The sequence below is a fragment of the Calonectris borealis genome, chromosome W (assembly GCF_964195595.1).
Source record: "Calonectris borealis chromosome W, bCalBor7.hap1.2, whole genome shotgun sequence".
Taxonomy (NCBI): Eukaryota; Metazoa; Chordata; class Aves; order Procellariiformes; family Procellariidae; genus Calonectris; species Calonectris borealis.
Window position 1 is genome coordinate 24,702,672 of NC_134351.1, and position 23,678 is coordinate 24,726,349.

The 23,678-nt window shown below is 39.6% G+C and overlaps 1 protein-coding gene across 1 annotated transcript in view; it reads right to left on the bottom strand.

Annotated features, from left to right (window-relative positions):
- Window positions 1-2,127: 2,127 nt before the first annotated feature.
- Window positions 2,128-23,678, bottom strand: part of LOC142075017 (importin-11-like) — a 70,780-nt gene continuing 49,229 nt past the window's right edge. The window contains 3 exon segments of the mRNA XM_075136008.1: window positions 2,128-2,347; window positions 11,262-11,346; window positions 21,069-21,164. Coding sequence (XP_074992109.1) covers window positions 2,183-2,347; window positions 11,262-11,346; window positions 21,069-21,164 — 346 coding nt within the window. The 3' untranslated portion in view covers window positions 2,128-2,182.

Consider the following 23,678-nt stretch of genomic DNA (forward strand, 5'->3'; position numbering starts at 1 on the left):
TCCAAAGCATTGGAGGTGACCACTGTCCTAGGCACTTGCCCATACTATCCCACACACCCTGCCACTCATAACTATCCTGCCTCGGGGCAGATCTCTGGGTGGTATTCTTAAATAGTTGTTTAACCTTAAACAAGGCCTGAAACACATTCAGGAGACATAGCAATAGATACACGCTGGTTTGAACATCCCAAGGATATTCAAAATCCTCAAGAGCTGTTATAATCAGCCTGGAGGAGAAGGGGAAGGTGAAGGAAGCTGTCTCCCCCATAAATTGGCTCTCCAAGGAGAAGGGGTAAAAAGTGTAATTATTAATAGTTTCCAAAAGATAGCTCCCGAAGAACAGGAATGACGGCAGTGCTGAATACAGGCTCCTGATCAATAATTTTATCATAACATAAACCAGTGTCACACAGTATAGCAAAGCATTGACCTTAATCCATTTCCCAGAGATGACAAACCCCACATAAATACTGATAATCAGCAGTATATACAGCCAGTGTAGGTGCTACAGACCAAAACTCCAAGAACAGATCTGACAACTCTGAGAGCAAATAAACCAACATTGTGACCAGCGACTACTAAACTGATATAATGAATGCTTATAACCAATTTGTTTTAACCCGTTCGGGTCAGATGTGTCGTTATCTCAACCCTTCGTGCCCCACGTTGGGCGCCAAAAAGGACTGTCGTGGTTTAACCTGGCAGGCAGCCAAATACCAGGGAGCCACTCACTCACTCCCCCTGCCCCCCCAGTGGGACGGGGAGAGAATCGGAAGGATAAGAGTGAGAAAAACTCATGGGTTGAGATAAAGACAGTTTAATAGAACAGAAAAGGGAAAATAATAATGATAATGATAGAATATACAAAATGAGTGATGCACAATGCAATTTCTCACCACCCTTGCAGACCGATAATTAAGTAGCGATTACTACTTCCTGGAACACGCCTACCGTACATATACTGAGCATGATGTCACATGGTATGGAATACCTCGTTGGCCAGCTGGGCCAGCCGTCCTGGCTGTGCTCCCTCCCAGCTTCTTGTGCACCTGGCAGAGCATTGAAGCTGAATGTCCTCGACTAGCAGGGTACTTAGCAACAACTGAAAACATCAGTGTGTTATCAACATTCTTCTCATACTAAATCCAAAACACAGCACTAGGAAGAAATTTTACTCTATCCCAGCTGAAACCAGGACAATACCCCACTTAAAAAGTCTGTCACCATAGGAGAACTAGAAAAAAAAATAGGTTTCTCCTTGTTCCCCTTCCCTTCAGCATTTTTTCTCTCTCGAGGAATAGAGGGAATGGAAAAACACTGCCTTTGAATCACCAACTATCTTCAACATTTGTCCATCATTTTTCTTAAGTCTGCTATCCTCACTACATCCTACAGGGTCTGCTCTAAAAATCAAATATACTCAGTAGATTTGTGATGTCCTTAATCTTATTAAAAGGACACTACTCATCAATGCTAAATATATCATAGAACCCACTCCTACTAAGACTGATAGCTTAAATACCTACAGTACACTCAAACCCTATCAGCTTGAGAGAGAATTCACATTTTGTAGTTTTTTATTTTGAAAGGAAAAAGTGGTGTTCAACTTCTTAAGCTTGGGAATCTTAGACATATACATAGGTTTATGTGCACATACAATGTTTAACAAAATTCAGTTAAAAACTGTTTACTGCTGAAACAGTTCCCTACTTAAGCAGCTGCTGAAAAATGCTGTCACTAGCAATTAAGTATAAGTCAGAGAAATTAAGATGTTACTATTGCATAAAAAAACCCCAAACAAACAAACAAACAAGAATCTCCAAAATCAGCTTCCCCTTCTCAATGTGGAATCAAAAAACCTTCCTTTCTCTATTAACAGCAGAGGAAGCAAAAAAATTAATAAACATATTTCCTCATGCAATCTATCATTCTTCATACACAGAAAAATCACACACACTCATGAAACAAGTTTGTAAACTCTAGCCAGGAGTCAATTTACATTTATTCTTTCAACCTTACAGTGAGAAAAAAAAAAAACCAAACAAAAACCATTCTGCTCTTTATTTTTTAACACAAGTTATTTTCAGCTTTCATTAGGCTCTTCCATACAAGAGGGAAGGCTAGAGTTTTTTCATATTTTTTGAAAGGGAAATTGGACATACAAAATCTTGTTTCTGCTCATTTAGAAGCCTTGTAAAAATTCTTGTAGCTGTGCAACTATTTCTGTATCCACGGTTTCCATAAGTGCATGAAAACCTTGTTCTCCCAGTAATTCCTGCTGTGCCTTTAGCTTCTCATAGATGAACTGTTGCAATGACACAGTGTGTACAGGGTCCTTCAGTGCAAGCTGTGAAAAACATGTAAGAGAAAAAAATATAATAATGCACTAAAAAAATACTCTGCAACTTACTCATCTCTTTTATAACCTCAGCCTAAGAAAGATATCTTCTGCTTTTCTTTGTACTTAATTGAGAAACAAGAGGAAAAACTCCTGTAAAGCAAAGATCAAATTAATTATCATCAAACACAAATGTCAGTTTAAAACTATTTGAAACAGTCTGAAATCATGGACCCAGTCTGCTGTAAGATTTTACCCTTCTATAAGATAAAACAATTTCAAAGCTGCTTTGTTAATTACTGCTGAATGAGTTTCCCATAACTTCTAAGAAACACATCAGATGTTACCACGATAAGCACTTTAGAGATGGCATGAACTATGGTCAGTTAGATTTTATTAGTAAGGAAACAAAACAAAAAAAATTGAACTGGTTTAGATTTATATGACAAACAACAGCTAAAATAAATTGTCCATATGAGTAAAGAATAGACACACTTTTGGGCAGGGAGGGAAAGAGTATTGCTTTCTATTTTCCACATATTAACTGCTGCTTAATAAAAGCAAAAAGAGGTAAATGAAAGGCCTACATTGACAGAGGGCCTATTCATAATTTTAAAATCAGAAGAGAGGTATGGGCAGGCTAAGGACATGGATAGTTACGCAGCATTTGTCCTTCAGCCCACCAGGCTGGATGAAGGGGGATGGGAGGTGAAGACACCTGGAGCTTGCAGCATCATAAAGAAGGAGGATGTTGAAATAAACATGAAATTACTGCAGACCCATGATCTTTTGCTCATCTTAGTATCAAAACTAAATAACACTACTATTTATGCTGGAAGGTCAGAAAACAAAATATAATGCTAGATCTCAAAGCCCACTGAAATAGGAGACACTTCTGAGCTCGTAATACCCTGCTATACTGCTATTTCCAAAGAAGTGAGGCATATTAAACTTGCACAACTGCTCTTTCTTTATTCCCTCTCATTCTTATTTCATACAATTTATGGCATAAATTTGCTGCATTATTACAGCATTATCTTATCAGTCACCATGTAAAAACCCAAAGTGAAAAGTACAGAGGATTTTCCTGTAGACAATGGATACAGTTGATCCCATTAAATTTCAGTAACGTGTACATTTTTTGATCAAATTCCCTTGTTGAGTTGAATCAGAACTAGGAAATAAGGCATTTAATTCTTCTCTGATCAGAAGCTATGAGATACAATCAGTATCACATGGAATTTATATCAAATGGGAATGCAATATAGGAAGTATGCTTATTTAATAAACTACCTGGCCTGACAAATGAGTTTGAACATAGACACATCATCAATAAGAGCACAGATGGGCTACTGCCTGAACCAGAGCATTCTTTTTTTTGTAAGCTTAGGTCATTCTCACCAAATGAGCTGTGTCATTTTTCTAACACTCATGGATGAATTTTCTAATAAAAAGTTTCTTCAAAGAAAAAAATAATATTGCACATTCATAACTAATTTATACATGCCATAATGATGCATACTTTGAGATAAAAAACTACAAAAAAACATGAAGAGAATCCTTTCCATTTTGGCATGATACAAATAAAGAAATATTTGAATTTTAATATAGAGTGGAAGACATTAAACCTTAAGAATATTTACTTATTTATTAAACAATATTATTCACAAAACGGAGGAATACTGATTGAAACAACCACATAAATATAAGACAAAGAAAGAGTAAAACATCCAAAAACATTGTAATTACCACAAAAGATAAGTTAAAGTCTTATTTCTTATGAACAACTCCAGTGAATAAGCAGGCTGCTTCTTAGCATCTTCCATCAGTGCCTGCAAGTTCTTCTTTCTTATTATGGTCACCTCACCTTTCATACTGTAAATCTCAGTCATTCCCTCAGTATTCCTAATGTTGGCTTCTTAGCCTTTGATCCTTCACCATTTTCTGCTATCCAGCTATCTTACATTTCAAAGGTAAGATATGATCTTTTTATTACTTATTCCTAACATTACACTCTTTTGAAAAGGGGACTAATTGCAATAATAGTTTAGCATTCTATAGTAATTCTTCTCAGTAAATGTAATCTGGTCTCTAAAATATAAACAGACTTTTCAAATTTAAATACTCTAACAATTTCTAAACCACAGCTACTGTAATCAAGATTTGCCAATGTTAGTGATATCCTTTTGTAACAGTGTTAGCACAATCTACAGGGTAAAAAAAAGATTGTCTTGCCAAGCAAAGAAACTACCAGTTTCTGAACAATTTGCATTTGTTAACCGACGACTGTAATTTGGGACATATAACACATTTCTAATTAGTTAGTTTCAGTAAGTTCATAGCTCTAAACAGTCATGTATAAAATGACTGTAGGGAATTTTGCACAGAAAAACAGGTATTAAAATTGCCATAGACAAGTGTTCTCATAATTGTGACCCTGATACAGCAGCATGTATTACAAAGTCACCTTGGGAAACACCTCCAAAAAGCCATTCTTCAACAACCTTTTTACCTGCAAACCAATTAATCTACATATTTAGTTAACTGTATGACTTTTGTGACCCTACTATAAACCCATGTTTAACTTAAAGTACTCAGTATTAGAAAGGGAATTCAGAACAATTTGCCTTAAAAATATCAAGTTCAAGTAATTTTTCTTTCTACTCTACCAAGACAAATTCATCTAATTAGTAATTTCATATTACAAAGTTTATTCCCCTGATATCTAGAAAAGAAAAAAGAAAAAAGAAACTAAAAGGAAACAGACTTCAAGTCAATGGTAAACAAACCTCTCATATTTCTTATATGTCAACGTTCACTAATAAGCCTCAACTTTAAGTCCAAATTTTTTCCTAATTTTAACAAGCTACTAGAATACAACTATGCATGTAATGCTGTTCTAGCACCCCAACAGTGGTTTTCACATTCTGAACAAAAGTGCTGTATTGTTTTGAAAATAAAGAGTTTGAAACCTTGCTTATTTGCAAAGCTTGCTGGAACTTCAAGACTGAGCTATCTCTAGCATCTCTTATAATAATAATTATAGATATGCTCTCTAGCATCTCTTAGAGGTGCTAACCCTCTAGCACCTGCCTCATGGCAGGTGACGATGGGTTTCCAAATAATCCTCTGAATCATCTCTGCAATACTACTGAAAAGTAAGTAATCCTGAAAAAATAACCAAAGTGAAGAAGATGACAAAACTTAATATATTACAGAATTCAAAGTTAATCTTTTTTATTCCTAACTTAGCTGCTAGATTTGCACAATGCAGAGAGTTACAGGAACAGGCTACCGTATGTACTACAACGTTGATACATAATTACACTGATTTCAGAAGTATTCTAATTCCACATTTTCTTTTTCATAAAACTTCAATGAAGCTAGTCAACTTTATATGTAGTCTTTCCATTAGATAGGAAAGTAACTGAAACATTTCTGATGCATATTTACCAACATATGTTCTATCAGGACAATTGAGAAATTGTACAAAACTCTGTTTAGTTTATTGCAACAAGCATAAACCCATCCTTCACAGTTCAAAGAAGCAGCACTGTAAGCCAGTAGGGACTTTTGTGATTAATGCTTGCTGCTAGAAGCAGCATCTAGTATCTCTAAGCCAAATAGGACTTTGAGTCTTCAGACTTAATTAAGGCGTTAATACACTAATTTGATTTCATTCAGATATTCATGTCAAAAATATTTCAAGTTTCCTGCAACAATAATAAATTTGCTTTCCTTTCACTCTATGTTTTTGGAACTTGTATTCAGAACCAACAAAAAAATGAAATAGCTTGGTATAATTAGTTTGTTGACAATATTAGACAATCAGCTGCAGTCTTAGCTGAATAAGCAAGCAAAATCATCAGTTTGGAAGAACAGTAAGCACTGTTCTTTATTCACTGTATTTTCATTATGACAAAATTAAAATAGTATTTGGTTTAAGAGAAGACTCTCAAAATGTTTTCGGACTATTCTATTTGCTTTTTGGAGGAAAAAATCATCCTCTTGAAAATTGAGTCTCCAGCTTGCTAAGCGCTGAGCATCCAACATCATTCCAGCACAGAACACAACCATATCAGTATTAACACTGGCTACATAGTCTGTAAACACTGGGTGGTCAGGGACCATCTTTTTGAATGTAAGTATGTATGCTGAGTTCCTAGCTGTGTGGCCAGAGTTGTTTTGATTGAAATGCTCCTGATTCCAAGAAGAGCAAAACACACATTTTCCAGTTAAAAAAACCCAAACAAAACAAACCACCAAACCAAAAAAAACTAGAAAATTCTAACAGCTTCTTAACCAAAACAGCTAAACACGGAAAACAGAAGCTTGGCGTTACTGAAATGTGCTTTAAGCTGCTCAGTGAAAACTTGATTCGACTAGCTTTTGAATCTAGTTACTTTACAAATTGATCTTGAACCTGGACACAGGTGCCTACCTTGGGGCTGGACTGAAGAAACAAATCTTCCACCTCACTGGTTGTAAACAGCAGTTTGAAGGAGAAAAGCAGTACAGAAGTTTTAGAGAACAACCGTTTCCCATTCCTCCAAACTCCACTTGCCAGCATCAATGGCATTCTGCAGAATCATCAGTTGTTTGAAACCAGTATTTGTTAGGTGGATCTCTTTCCTCAACATATTTAGACAACACTACTGTCAAAAATCACACTGTTTCCAATATACAATTATATATTATTCTGTACTAAAACAATGATCTAATCAAGACAAGCAATAATACAAGCCAGTGGAATGGCATTAGAATGCAAGAACAGGCAATAAAAGACTAATAAAATTCAAAAAAAGTGTGTTAGTGATATCTAAATTAAATTGTTGAAAAGATTTCCAGAACTTGAGATATTTCTCTTCAGTTTAAGTATGGATACTTTGATACTAAAGAGGGAGCAAGAATGCATGAAATTATACATATTTACTATGATGGTTAGTACCTTGTGACTGTGATGCTCTGGGAAAGACTGGAAAAATCATTTAAAGAGGGAATGTATGCTTTAGTTTTAACAGTGATCTAAGATTATAAAATGGAGCCAGACAATACGAAAGGCTCCTAATATCAAAGCTTTTTAACAGATTCCAGTGGGGCTTGGATTAGATCTGTGGCTAATTTGTAGATTAAGTGTATAGGGAAAAATTTTACGCCCAAAAATTCAGTAAAAGTATTGCTTTTAATAAACCACATTGACACATAAAACTTGATCATTTGGCTTATTACATTGTAACTCATCTATTTATTTTCCTGAAGATATAAAGCCATGATTCATGTAGTTTCTTTCCATACTAGGTGTATTGGGTCTGGCTTGCATGTGCTGCAATCAAGTGAGCCACACAAGTAAAGTCTCCCTGGAATAGAGGGCCGTGGCTGGGTTTTCGATATGGCGAGGCCTGGCAAATTGACTATATTGGACCACTGCCACGAACACGCAAAGGCAAGTGCTACATACTCACCATGGTGGAAGCAACTACCGGGTGGCTAGAAACATACCCTGTAAACCATGCCACTGCCCGAAACACCATCTTAGGCCTTGAAAGGCAAACTTTGTGGCGACATGGTACCCCAGAAAGAATTGAGTCAGACAATGGGACTCATTTCCAAAATAACCTCATAAACTCCTGGGCCAAGAAACATGGCATTGAGTGGGTGTATCACATCCCCTATCACCCACAAGCCTCTGGAAAGATTGAGAGAGATATAATGGACTGTTGAAGACTATGCTGAGAGTGTTGGGCAATGGGGCATGGAAGCACTGGGATATAAATTTAGCAGAAGCCACTTGGCTGGTTAACACTAGAAGATCTGCTAACCATCCTGGTCCTGCCCAAACAAAACCCCTACATACTGTGGGAGGAGATAAGGTCCCTGTAGTGCACACAGGGAAGTGGCTGGGGAAGGCGGTGTGGATTGCTCCTCCCTTGGGAAAAGGCAAACCCATTCGTGGGATTGTCTTCGCTCAAGGACCTGGGTGTACTTGGTGGGTAATGTGGAAGGATGGGGAGACCTGGTGTGTGCCTCAAGGAGATTTAACTTTGGGGGAAAAAATAATCTGTGATGTGAGTTGTATGTTGTAGGAAGTAATGTAGCAGGAACGACCTGAAACGACGAAGCGCGAGTTTCGCAAGGAACCGGGCGAGTGCAACGATGACCCAAACCAAGCTGGTGTTGGTGCCCAACAATCGAACATACTGCTTCTCCTGTCCTGAGCACCCATCTTGACAGATGGGGCCCAAGTCATAGCCTGTTCTTATGAACATCTGGAGGAGTGGAGGAAGCCCATGGAATGGGAGAGCAATATCTATCTGTTAAAGGACAGGGGATAGTAGTTAATGAGAATGTATAAATCTGTATGTTGGGTATAAAGATGGTTTAAGTATGTAGTATAAGTTGTAAGTGTTGGTAAGAAGGGATTTCAGTAATGAGAATCAAATACAATGGGATGGTTAGAAGATATATATATATATGTATTAAATTATGTGGGACCTGAGCATGATGCAAATGGTAGGGAATAAGGGGTGGAGATTGTATTGGGTCTGGCCGAAATGGAGTTAATTTTCCCCATAGCAGCCCTCATAGTGCTGTGCTCTGTGTTTGTAGCTAGAAAGGTGTTGATAACACACCAGTGTTTTGGCTACTGCTGAGCAGTGCTCCCACAGCATCAAGGCTGTCTCTCCAACATTCCCCCTCACCAGTAGGCTGGGGGTGGGCAAGATCTTGGGAGGGGACATAGCCAGGACAGCTGACCAAAATGACCAAAAGGATATTCCATACCATATGACATCTGCTCAGCAATAAAAGCTAAGAGAAAGGAGGAGGAGGGGGGGCATTCGTTATTGCAACGTTTGTCTTCCGGAGCAACCGCTATGCGTACTGAAGCCCTACTTCCCGGGAAGTGGCTGGACATCACCTGCTGATGGGAAGTAGAGAATAAATCTTTTGTTTTCCTTTGCTTCTGTGTGCGGCCTTTGCTTTTGCTTTATTAAACTGCCTTTATCTTGACCCATGAGTTTTTTTCCATCTTATATTTTCTCCCCCCCATCCCGTCCGGCTGAAGAGGGAAGTGATAGAGCAGCTTGGTGGGCACCTGGTGTCCAGCCAAGGTCAACCCACCACACTAGGGTAAAATAAAAAAATCTCCCAAGCCTTCTATATTTTACACATAAGCATCGTATAAAGCATGTGCTAGCATTGACAATTCAAGTTTAAATAAGATAGATTTTTATTGGAAAATACTTCATTTTTCCTCTCCACAGTTTCAAACGAAGAGCCGAAAAAGCTTAACTCCCTTTTTCAACAATGATACTGGAGTTCTTAAAATCATATTCATTAAGGGCACATAAAAATTAAGTCACCTTAGGTCTGTATACTATGTGCAATGCAAGGTCATGAATCATTCTCCATCTATTCACATTTTCCTCAATATATTTGCAATGAGAATAAAATATAGCAGTAACTGGAAATGTAGATTACATAACATTATCATAAACTTATAAAGCACTGTTCTAGCTAAAACTCTCTTTAGTAATTATGAGCTATGCATAATAATAAAGAGAGGTAGGAATGACAGGATAAAAGGATAGATCAAAGAAAAATATCTAGACCCTGTGCAAACATCGGGAAGTTATACTTAGCATGGACCATGCCAGTTTATCTTTTTTTCTCATATCAATGGCCTTAAAAGTTGCAAAGCATTATTATTTTGAAAGAGATAATATAATTTACCTTTTCATTATTTTTTTTTATGAGGTTTAAAATCTGAGCCCTGCCATACAGGCTGCCGATTCAGCATTTGAATGTGTAAAAGGGTAGAAACGTCTTGCAGGAATGAAGTGGGACAGGATACTAGAAACTTTGTTAAAACAATTGCAGATTCCCCTTAGGTGGTTCTGGATCTTCCTCTCCTCACCTCAAATGTTTGTTTCTACTTTTATTTCACCAGAGGTATCTGCTACTGCAGTTCTTCTAAATGTCACATGAATTGTGTGTGCATGCTTTGTCACTTTTTTTTTTAAAAGGAACCATATATTGATTAGTATTTAAAAGAAAAGCCTAATAACTAACCAAAAGCATCCAGTGGCTTAAACCCCCCCCCCCCCCAAATTAAAACGAACTATCAAGAGTCGTCCAAACTCTCTTCCCCTCCTACAATAAGAAATTAAGTATTAAAGGAGTGTCCACAACTATTCTTTTGGATACATGTAGGTCAGTTAAAGCAAATGCGCGTGACAAGGCTACACACATCTACTCAATCATCCAATTCCATGTTTTGCATTTACTCAATGCCAAGCAGTTCAGAGACTATTTTATTCTACAGCATTTGTACACTGCAGTTTTCTGTGTGAGGAACTCATTTCTCTGAAGTCTTACAAAAATAAGTTAAATTATGAAACATTCACAGATTAGGTCAGACAAAAATAGCACAATTGCATGGCATCTAATCCAGATATCTTAATCTAAATCAATGCTCCTTATTAAGAGTTCTTTACATTAGAAAAAGGTTCTATACAAGCATATAGATCAATAGCTGTTCAGGTAAAACACTTAATCCTATTGGATTAAGATAATAATAAAGATTGTTTTAAATATGAGAAATTTGGCCTGCCATGACATTTTGGTAAACTTTAGCTCCCTGCGTTTTTCAATAAACTCTTTTTATAGTGTCTTAGTATTATAATGTCCAGATTTTGTGAACAGATGATGTTTATTTTGGCAACATTTTCCAAGACTCAAAAGGAATGCAGAAGCATAAGCTTTGTGGCTGCAAAGATTGTCATCAAAGCATTTTCCTTTTTTGATTCAAGAGATAAATTTTCCAAGAACAATAGATGAACCAAATTCCAAGGGAAAAAATTTAGTCTGACACAAGTGAATCACATAATCGGTTCTATAATTGAATAACAGATCTAAAACTTACCATTTTTTTCCTTTTGTCTTGTTCTGTGGGAGGTTCCTCATCTTCTGTTACTTTGGGCTCTTCAAAATGAGACATCAACATGCAGCTAAGAATCGGAATAAGAATAGTTTTAACATATACTATCATTAAAAATTATTTTAAAGCACTTTTAAAAACACAGGACAGATATGAGGGAGTTTGATGAAAATCAGGCAATCTCTGTTAGCAAGTCAATTTTTTTTTCCTGAGGACAGTGAATCTAAAGAAGCACTCTGTATCCTATCGACATGAAAATCAAAGTGGCACATATGCAAAACTAGCAAAGGTTTCTCATTACATTAATGTTTTTTCCGTGAGATCTTTAACAAGAGGATCTGAAAACTCATATGGTCACTGGTATTGGTTCTAGACACTAAAATCTGCAAGACACTGAACACTAAATGTTTTGGTGGACAGAAATGAATTAGCTTCTGCAGTCATTTATTTAAAGGGTTTTTTTCTAGGCAGATAAAACAAGGCTTTTAAACTTATTTTTTTGTTTTGCTCCACCTCCAACTGATAGGTAACAATATGCACAAGAGTAATATTTTAATTATTATTTTTGTGATAAGTATAAAAAGAGAAACTATGAAAAAAACCTAGTTTAAATGCCAGAGTTTTTTCTGTCTCTTGAAATAGTTTGAATGGACTTTATAAAGACATTGGTGAAAGCTATCCTATAGCAAACATGCTTTCCATTCACCTTGCATTCTCTACATTTGAAGAATGCACAAAAATTCTATCACTTTAGCAAATTTTTCCTAGAAAATCTGCTTTAAAACCCAAAAGGATGTAAAATCACTCAGGTGACAGCAACTTGCCACTGTGCATTAGGTACGTTTTATGGCAGGAAGGACACAATCCACATATTACAAAGTGCCAGGACAGATGCATATTATTGCTCATTTTCAGCTCTATACTAGTGTGCATTTTTAATTGCTGCATTCAGCTACAGGAACATTTCACCTGCTAGTGAAGTTGAATAACTTGCTTTAAAGGATACCTGTTACTAAAAAAAGTCTTGATTTTATGTGAAAATGTTCAGATTTACTCTGTTCATATATTCAGTTCTCTATTAACAGGTGTTTAGAGCTGTATGAAGCACTTGCTAAACAGCATGGCAGAGTCGTCAAATGTTAACACAGAAGCCATTTCCAACAAAGGGATTAGTTATTTCAAAACACTACGGCAAATCTCATGTCTCCTCTCCTCATAAATGGCATGATTTCTTGCAACTCAGTTTAAAGAAAAAGGAGACAAAAAGATGTCAATTGCCAAAACATACAAAATGAAATTAAATTTTTCAGACCTCAATAAATTTTAAATACCACAAAGAGTAATTCAAAAAACTAAAGGAGGAGGGAATAAAAAATTTAAAAAAAGAGAAGCAAGATGATAAAATTGGGAAATATATAAATATTGGTGAGACAAGACTAGAGCAATGGAATGCTCCCCTTTCCAGAAAATATGAGGTCCGTAAAGCTTTCTTGTAATTATCATTACAATGCAAAACATAAATGCTAGGAAACCTGGCTGAGTGTAATCCCTTTGTATTTTAAGCCAGGGCACTATGTAATCATTTTCATAACCTGATCAAAATTCCATGTAAAAACTAGTGAGACCTTAATCTCGGCATTTGTATTTGGAAAGGTTCTTCTAGAATCTCATTGCTCTAACTACAACAGTTTCTTCAAATTTCCAGTTTAAATGTATTCATGGTCAGCTTACACTTAAGCCAACACTGTCATTTAATTTGTACAGTTTTCCTTGTGCATGTTTACCCCCTCTTCATCCTTTATAGGCTGCAGTTCTATATTGCTTCAGCCTTGATTTTCCTAAGCTAAACATGCATGTTGTTTTAGTCTCTGCACTAAGGTAATTAGATATTATGATAATCAGTGAGTACACAATTTTTTTCTGAACCAGTTTAGGCTTAAATTCATTCTTCTTCAACCTGGAGAGCCAGAATAGCACACACGACTCCAGATGAGTGCTCTCTATTTACTTTCAGATGATGTTGGAATGTATAAAACAAATGTCAGAATCTTTCAAACAGCCCATTCAGTATCCATCAACAGAAATATGTCCTTGGTTCAGTGTGCCTATATTTTATAAAGCAAAAACAATGTCCAGAATTTGGAAAAGTACAGTGACAAGTTCTACAAGCCTTCATGCTTAAAATATGAAATGAACTAGGACAAAGTTTTATTTATTTCTCTGTGAGAACTCTTTTCAACAAGTGCTGGCAAAGCAAAATGTTTAGAAATAGAAGGGACTCTATAATGTTGTTTCCGATAGTAAATAAAACACAGTGCCAAAGCACATTTCCAGACTTGTGAGTTAAATCTTCTATACTGATAAATAGTTCGGGAAAAAAAAATGTACCTCTGCAAGCAATTCTTGGGCATAGTTCAGGTTTAGCATTAGTGTGGACCATTCTCAGCACACACTTGTGTGCAGACCACCTGTTAAGGAGGAGGAGAACTTAACAGCTTGCATGCAGACTGTTTTCTGCCAGCTAGCTTCAGAGCCAGCAAACATCCCCTTAAGCAATTAATTAATTAGTCCAGATACAGTCTGTTCCATCACCAGGTAATTATCTGAAAGTTAGAAAATGTTTGATTCTTAGCACCCAGTAAATACTGTTATTAGAATATATTCTGTCTGTATGGACATCCTGTAGAGCACCTGTTTTTTCTGCCTTACAAAGCTCCGTCATTCCAAAACTATGAAATCATTATAGAGAAAAAACAATATTAAGATCTCTGTCCAAAAAAGAAATACTTATTATTCAGTGCTTTTTTTACTTCTCTAGCTTTCATACAATACTACCAATAACCTGGGAGTCAGTAGGAGACGAATGATGGTGGTTGTGAGTGGCAGTACACTCTGAGCACCTGTCATGGTGTAACCCCAGCTACCAACTAAACCACGCAGCCGCTCGATCACTCCCCCCACCTCCAGAGAATCAGAAGAGTGAAAGAGAGAAAACTCGTGGGTTGAGATAAAGACAGTTTAATAGGTAAAGCAAAAGCCACGCACGCAAGCAAAGCAAAACAAGGAATTCATTCACTACTTCCCATCGGCAGGCAGGTGTTCAGCCATCTCCAGGAAAGCAGGGCTCCATCACGCGTCATGGTTACTTGGGAAGACAAACGCCATCACTCTGAACATCCCACCTTCCTTCTTCTTCCCCCAGACTTATATGCTGAGCAAGACATCATATGGTATGGAATATCCCTTTGGGCAGTTGGGGTCAGCTGTCCAGGCTGTGTCCCCTCCCAACTTCTTGTGCACCCCCAGCCTACTTGCTGGTGGGGTGGTGTGAGAAGCGGAAAAGGCCTTGAATCTGTGTAAGCACTGCTCAGCAATAACGAAAACATCTCTGTATTATCAACACTGTTTTCAGCACAAATCCAAAACATAGCCCCATACCAGCTACTATGAAGAAATTTAACTCTATCCCAGCCGAAACCAGGACAGTATCCACCCCTTATTTTATACCATCTCCGTCATGCCGAGGTCTCATATTTTCCAATACATTCCAATTAATCACCACCACCTTTCTTGTCTTTTGATATATATACACACAGATATCATTCCCTCAGTCTATGGGCCATCCCTCTAAAATGTCCATTGAGTTCATTTAGTCCATGACTTTGGGCTCCATCTGTCATAACAGCCTTTCAGGGCAGGAGAGATGGTGTGTGGTGTTGGATCGTCGCATGCTGAGGCCAGTTCTGGTTGCATTATTGCTGTGCTCGTCCGGTTCTATCACCGCTGCATTTTGCTCAGTTTCATCACAGTTCAATCTTCATTAATTTGGGTAAATCTTAGTGCAATACCGTTGATATGACATACAGTAACCATAGAAGTCATGACATACAGTATTATATAGCAATTAACATCTTACAATTCAGTTCATTGGCTATTTTCACCCAAAATCAAATCCCCTTGAGGTACACACCGGACTTCCCCATCCTTTCGCATTACCCACCAAGTGCACCCAGGTCCCTGAGCAAAAGCAATCCCACGGATGGGTTTTCCCTTGCCAGAGGCAGGAGTAACCCAGACTGTATTCCCCAGCATATTTCTTATGCGCAACACAGGGACTTTATCCCCCTCTACAGTACGTAAGAGTTTTGACTGGGCAGGGCCAGCTCAATTGAAAGATCCCCTGGTGTTGACTAACCAGGTGGCTTTTGCTAAATGTGTATCCCAATGCTTGAATGTCCCACCACCCATTGCTCTCAGCGTAGACTTTAGCAGTCCATTGTATCGTTCGATTTTCCCAGAGGCTGGTGCAAGGTAGGGGATGTGATATACCCACTCAATACCATGCTCTTTGGCCCAGGTGTCTATGAGGGTGTTTCGGAAATGAGTCCCGTTGTCTGACTCAGTTCTTTCTGGGGTGCCATGTCGCCATAGGACTTGCTTTTCAAGGCCCAGGATGGTGTTCCGGGCGGTGGCATGGGGCACAGGATATGTTTCCAGCCATCCTGTGGTTACTTCCACCATGGTGAGCACACGGCGCTTGCCGTGGCAGGTTTGTGGGAGTGTGATATAATCAATCTGCCAGGCCTCCCCATATTTATATTTCAACCATCGTCCTCCATACCAAAGAGGCCTTACTCGCTTGGCTTGCTTGATTGCAGCACATGTTTCACATTCATGGATAACCTGTGCAATAGCGTCCATGGTCAAGTCCACCCCTCGATCACGAGCCCATCTATATGTTGCATCTCTTCCTTGATGGCCTGAGGTGTCATGGGCCCACCAAGCTATAAATAATTCACCCTTATGTTGCCAGTCCAGATCCACCTGAGCTACTTCAATCTTAGCAGCCTGGTCCACCTGCTGGTTGTTTTGGTGTTCTTCAGTGACCTGACTCAGGTACGTGAGCATCTACGTGACGTACTTTTACAACCAGGTTCTCTACCCGGGCAGCAATATCTTGCCACAATGCGGCAGCCCAGATGGGTTTCCCTCTGCGCTGCCAGTTGTTCTGCTTCCACTGCTGCAACCACCCCCACAGGGCATTTGCCACCATCCATGAGTCAGTATAGAGATAAAGTACTGGCCATTTTTCTCATTCAGCAATATCCAAGGCCAGCTGGATGGCTTTCACCTCTGCAAATTCGCTCAACTCACCTTCTCCTTCAGCAGTTTCTGCGACTTGTCGTATAGGACTCCATACAGCAGCCTTCCACCTCCGATGCTTTCCCACAAGACGACAGGACCCGTCAGTGAACAGCGCATATTGCTTCTCGCTTTCTGGTAGTTTGTTATACAGTGGGGCCTCTTCAGCACGCGTCACCTCCTCCTCTGACGATATTCCAAAATCTTTGCCTTCTGGCCAGCCCGTGATCACTTCCAAGATTCCTGGGCGACTGGGGTTTCCTGTTCGGGCCTGTTGTGTGATCAGCGCGACCCACTTACTCCATGTAGCATCGGTTGCATGATGTGTAGAGGGGACGCTCCCTTTGAGCATCCAGCCCAGCACCAGCAGTCGGGGTGCCAGGAGGAGCTGTGCTTCAGTACCAACCACTTCCGAAGCAGCTTGAACCCCTTCATATGCTGCCAATATCTCTTTCTCAGTTGGAGTGTAGCGGGCCTCAGATCCTCTGTATCCCCGACTCCAGAACCCTAAGGGTCGACCTCGAGTCTCCCCTGCTGCTTTCTGCCAGAGGGTCCGGGTAGGACCATTCTCCCCGGCTGCAGTGTAGAGCACATTCCATACATCTTGTCCTGCCCGGACTGGCCCAAGGTCTACTGCCTGAACTCTCTCCTGTTTAATTTGTTCAAAGGCTTGTTGTTGCTCAGGGCCCCATTTGAAATCATTCTTCTTCTGGGTCACGTGATAGAGGGGGTTTATGATCTGACTGTAATTTGGAATATGTCGTTCTTCTTCCTGGCATGACTTCGTTCAGGCCACGGTAGTCCACTGTTAGTCTCCACTCTCCATTGGACTTTCGCACTGGCCATATGGGACTGTTAAAGGGTGAGCGAGTCTTGCTGATCACTCCTTGGCTCTCCAGTCAATGAATCAGCTTATGGATGGGAAGCAGGGAGTCTCGGTTGGGGCAATACTGCTGCCGGTGCATCGTTGTGGTAGTGATCGGCACCTGTTGTTCTTCAACCATCAGCAACTCCACAACAGAAGGGTCCTCTGAGAGACCAGGCAAGGTGGACAGCGGTTTAATTTCCTCCGTCTCCAAGGCAGGTATACCAAAAGCCCACCGGTACCCTTTTGGGTCCTTGAAATACCCTCTCCTGAGGTAGTCTATGCCAAGGATGCACAGAGCCTCTGGGCCAGTCACAATGGGGTGCTTTTGCCACTCTGTAGTGGTTTAACCCAGCATGCAGCCAAATACCACGCAGCCACTCGCTCACTCCCCCCACCGCCCCAGTGGGATGGGGAGAGAAACGGAAAAAAAAGTAAAATTCGTGGATTGAGATAAAGACAGTTTAATAGAACAGAAAAGGAAGGGAAAATAATAATAATAATAATAATAGTAATAATAATGATGATGATGATGATGATAGAATATACAAAATGAGTGAGGCACAATGCAATTCCTCACCATCCACCGACCCAAGCAGCGATTGCTACTTCCTGGACCACGCCTCCTATTTATATACTGAGCATGACATCATATGGTATGGAATACCTCGTTGGACAGCTGGGCCAGCTGTCCTGGCTATGCTCCCTCCCAGCTTCTTGTGCACCTGGCAGAGCATGGAAGCTGAATGTCCTTGACTAGCAGGGTACGTAGCAACAACTGAAAACATCAGTGTGTTATCAACATTCTTCTCATACTAAATCCAAAACACAGCACTAGGAAGAAATTGAACTCTATCCCAGCTGAAACCAGGACACACTCATTCCCATTTAGGCTCACTTCGGCCTCTAATATAGTTAACTTTTGGGATCCCTGTCGTGGTTCAACCTGGCAGGCAGCCAAATACCACACAGCCGCTCACTCACTCCCCCCCCACCCCCAGTGGGACGGGGAGAGAATCGGAAGGGTAAGAGTGAGAAAAACTCGTGGGTTGAGATAAAGACAGTTTAATAGAACAGAAAAAAGGGAAAATAATAATGATAATGATAAAATATACAAAATGAGTGATGCACAATGCAATTGCTCACCACCCGCGCTGACCGATAACCAAGTAGCGATCGGTACTTCCTGGATCACGCCTACCCTTCATATACTGAGCATGACGTCACATGGTATGGAATACCCCATTAGCCAGCTGGGCTGGCTGTCCTGATTATGTTCCCTCCCATCTTGTGTACCTAGCTCAGTCAGTAGGCACGGGAGCTGTCCTTGGACTAGGAGGGTACTTAGCAACAACTGAAAACATCAGTGTGTTATCAACATTCTCCTCATACTAAATCCAAAACACAGCACTAGGAAGAAATTTAACCCTATCCCATCCGAAACCAGGACAGATCCCCCTGTCACTCCAGAAATTCAGATGGGTTCTGCCCCTTTAATAGCTTGATGGCATCAGGGTATACTGTGCACTGGTGTCCACTAGAGCCTTATACTCCTGTGGGTCTGATGTGCCAGGCCATCAAATCCACACAGTCCAGTAAACCCGGTTGTCCCTTTCCTCCATCTGGCCCGAGGCAGGGCCCCGCTAATCCTGATTTTCTTGTGTATTTCTTCTTGTGTATAGGGGTGAGTGATTCCAGCACAGGTTGGTTCTCTTTTGCAAGGGTTGGTGTAGCCACAGTGCCTGTCACGGGGGTCAGAGTAGACGCAGTGTCTGTCGTTTTGTCGTCAGATCCAGAGACCTTCTCTTCCCCTTGAGGATTCTGAATAGTGTTGAACAGGGCTCAGTAGGCATGGGCCAGGCCCCAGCACATTGCAGTGATTTGTGTCTCCCTAGAATTGCCAGGGTGACAGCATACTTTTTCCAAATATTCTACTAATTTTTCAGGATTCTGCACTTGCTCAGGGGTGAAGCTCCAAAACAGTGGGGGTGCTCACCGTCCTAGGCATTTGCCCATGCTATCCCACTCACCCTGCCACTCATAACTATCCAGCCTTGGGGCAGATCTCTGGATGACATTCTTAAATTGCTTATTAACCTTGGACAAAACCGAAACAATATTCCCAAGAAATACCAATAGAAGAATCTTAACTACCCAAGGACGTTCAAGATACTGAAAAGTTATTGTAATGAAGGAGGAAACATCATAGAAGAAGGTAGCAAAGGTGCCATTCTCTATTTCCTCCATAAAAAACCTCTCAGAGGAAGAGGTATAATTGCTAATGGTCTCCATGAGGTGGGACCCGAAGTACAGTAATGGCTTCAGTACAAACCCAAATACCAGATTGCACTCAAGGCCTGTGTTTTAATAACAAATCTCCCAGGCAAAACATCACTAATCACTGCAGAGCACAGCAGACTGCAAAACCCAACACCAATCTGTAACATGTACAGCAAAACCAAGAGCATGGTGCAGATCAGATGAACTAATATCGAGAACAGATGAATCAATTTTGTGCCCGGCAACTGTTAACAGATAGAAATTCCTTAATACGCTCTGGTTAATCTGTTTTTATCTCAAACCCTTTGTGCCTCACGTTGGGTGCCAAAAAGGACTGTCGTGGTTTAACCCTAGCCAGGAACTAAGCACCACACAGCCGCTCTCTCACTCCCCCCACCTCCGGTGAGATGGGGGAGAGAATTGGGAGAGTAAAAGTGAGAAAACTTGTGGGTTGAGATAAAGACAGTTTAATAACTGAAATAAAATAAATTAAAATGGTAGTAGTAATAATAATAATAGAATATACAAAGCAAGTGATGCACGATGCAATTGCTCACCACCCACTGACCGATGCCCAGCCAGTCCCCGAGCAGCGATCGCTGGCCCCCGGCCAACTCCCCCTAGTTTATATACTGAGCATGATGTCACGTGGTATGGAATATCCCTTTGGCCAGTTTGGATCAGCTGTCCTGGCTATGCTCCCTCCCAGCTTCTTGTGCACCTGGCAGAGTATGGGAAGCTGAAAAGTCCTTGACTAGCAGAAACACTACTTAGCCACAACTAAAACATCAGTGTGTTATCAACATTCTTCTCATCCTAAATCCAAAACACAGCACTATACCAGCTACTAGGAAGAAAATTAACTCTATCCCAGCCAAAACCAGGACAGCACCGTGACACCCACCACCCCTTCCTGCCATAAACGTACCCTTGCTCCTGGCTCTGGAAACAGCCTTTTGAGGTATGCCCTGTAGCAGCAGGTGTGTTAAGTGGAACAACTGAAGGGCTCCACCTTCCCCAATTGTTCTTGTGGAATAGGTTTCCAAGTTCTCCAGGCCGTGAAGTACTGTACACTAGGTACACTCAATGAAGCCGAGGCATTTAGGAAAAGATCTTGGTTAAACTCCAGATGACATATTCAAAGAAACTCTGAGCTACCACCTATCAACTTATAAGCCTGTTGAATTGCAATTTTAGATATAAAATAGTCAAGTGAGCAAAAAGCAAAGCTAAGCATACGAACATTTTAAGACCTCATTTAGTAGATAACTTAATGAACAATATAAAAAGTTATATTGATTGTCATTTAAGCCCTCCCTTCCCCCATTACAATTATTTTTCTTAAGACCAAGAATTTCCTATCTTCCTAAAACATCCACTATTGTGAAAACAGAACTCTTATGAGCATGTCTCAACTGCCTACAGATTTTTCCAATCAAAACACTACATATATAACAGTACTACTACTGTCAAACACACAAAAATTAATTAGATTTTCCACTTACTCTTTGTATGTTCCTGTTTCAGTATCTTCAGTCATAACATCATGCAGCCCTTCCACCGAAATGTTGATGATACCACAAAATTTATCTTGGATAACACTGGAAAAGAACAAAATTTATCTTGGATAACAAAAGAACTAAACAGGAAATTTGCTCAATAACTGTAGAGCACATTTACTAAGCAGTATTTGCATTGCTTACTGCTTAGCTGAGCATGCTATCAAGCAGCTAATTCAATTTTTTTTTTATTTACACAAATGGCTTAAAGTTTTCAGAAATATGCAAGAAACATTAACTTTGAAAGTGTTTTTTCTTTAATAGAATGAAAACTTATGTGCCACTGTTGAAAACCTAGAATTGAATAAAATTGAATAAAAGAAAAAATACATTAGCACAGGACTCAAGAACTGAGTGGGGAAGGCATGCTCCTGTGAGTAGGGAGGTCAGGGTACTGCCTTCTATTCCCAACACATTTACACATTTTCTCCCATCACTATTCAATGCAAAATCTACACACAAACCCTTGAGCAAAGGGCAGCTTGTAAAGATGGTACACTTCCCTCTTGTTTTCTCTGTCCAGCCTTACAAGTATTTCTTTACCCTCCTAAGCAGTTGAATGACTCCCCATAGAGGGTGAAAAATGTCTGCACCCAGTTCAGCACAAAAGCAATTTCCCCGAGTAGTGAGAAAGGTGGGGGTAGGATTTCTCTGCTTAAACACAGCCACCTCCTGCCATTTGAAACACTAGGGTATTTAAGACAACTGCAAAGGGCTGGTAGGTATCGCTCGGGACTTAAAAGAGATAAGCACCTTTCCCCAGCATGAGCTGAAGGCCAGACTGAATACCCCCACAACACCAAAAGATGACACTAAACACTTACGTTTAGACACTTGCCCCTGCCTTGAGAATTTACATGCCTGTACGGTAAGAAGGGCATAGAACCATGATCTCCCCAACCATGACAGAGGAGGAGAAAGGTGTTTGACCCAATGAAGGCATAGCCTTTTCATCTGCTGCAGGGCTAATTATGGTCAATCTATTCAGGGGGGTTACTTTAATTAACCAACATGTAAATAAATATTGTAGGCATAGTGCTCATTAACTCTGTGGGTTTTTTCCAGGCTTGCAGATTGATAGGAGGAACACACAGGGAGGCCCATTTGAGTAACTTGTGTTTCCAATGATCTGTGATATTTCCAGAAGAAATTGAGGAAGAAATTGAGGACAGTGGTTGAAGACCCAAAATACTGTTCTTGATAGTTAGCTCCAAAGCACATAGAGAAACCACTAGTTTCTTTACCTGGAGAGGATATTTTTACTTTATGGCATAAATGAGGAATGATATTTTACTTCTTTCTTCAGTGAAAGACAGAAATTTCATGGTAATTTTTCTTTTTTTTTTTTTGAGGAAAGCAATGCTACAGAATGTAGTAACTGTTGCCTGCAACTTTCAGTAAAGATATCATCTCTTTTCTCCCCCTTCTTCTTTTTCCCTTTAAATGGGACATGAAGTTTCTTCCGACCAAAGACTCACTGAAATGTTTACCAGATATGGAATCATTAAACAATGCAACTATTTTTAGAATATAAGACACATGCTGGGGAAAAATAAAAAGACAGCATATGCTCACTGTGCTTTGAAAAAAAACAATACATTGGGAAGTCATATAAGTAGATTCAGAAAAGACAGGTAGATTGTATTTAGATTAACTTTGGTTTCAAAACAGAACAGTTAATACTGTCCATACTAAAATTTAACTCAGGAGTAAGGCAGCATTTAAGCAGTACCCCCTTGAACTGCATATAATCCAAATCAGCAACAGAACAAACAACAGCATAAAATTATAACTGGTTTTATAACTACCCAGTTTCCCTAAGTTATCGGGACAAAACCTCATTTGGTATGCAGCAAAAATTATCAAAAGACAGGCCCAGAATTAGAGGTTTATAACTTCTATAAACTTGTTAGGGTCTAAAACACTCCAGAATCCAGTTTCAAAGATGCAATTAACACGTTAATGTTATTTTTTATAACAGAAAGCATCTTTTATGCCATCTGTAAATAAAATTCAACTTGGCTATAATGAAAACAAAATGTAGGAAACATATTTAGGGCAGCTTGTACATGAATAAACTCAAACCTTTTATTTCAAAGTTTGCATAATTTGTCAGATAAAAGAATAAAAGCTTTGCAAAGGAAAAAACAGACCATATCTGTTCTGAAAAAAGTGATAGACCTTTCTTCTCATTCTTTTTCCAATACATGCAGCTATCCAACATTTTTATTATCCTGAGGTTTTATGCAAAAATTCAGAATTTGGATTTCAATTACATAGATACCCACTGTAAATAAAGCTTTATCATCAGCTTAATAAAACATATATCATGATAAATTTTTAGGGGTGTCGTGGTTTAACCTGGCAGGCAGCCAAATACCACGCAGCCGCTCACTCACTCCCCCCACCCCCAGCGGGACGGGGAGAGAATCGGAAGGGTAAGAGTGAGAAAAACTCGTGGGTTGAGATAAAGACAGTTTAATAGAACAGAAAAAGGGAAAATAATAATGATAATGATAAAATATACAAAATGAGTGATGCACAATGCAATTGCTC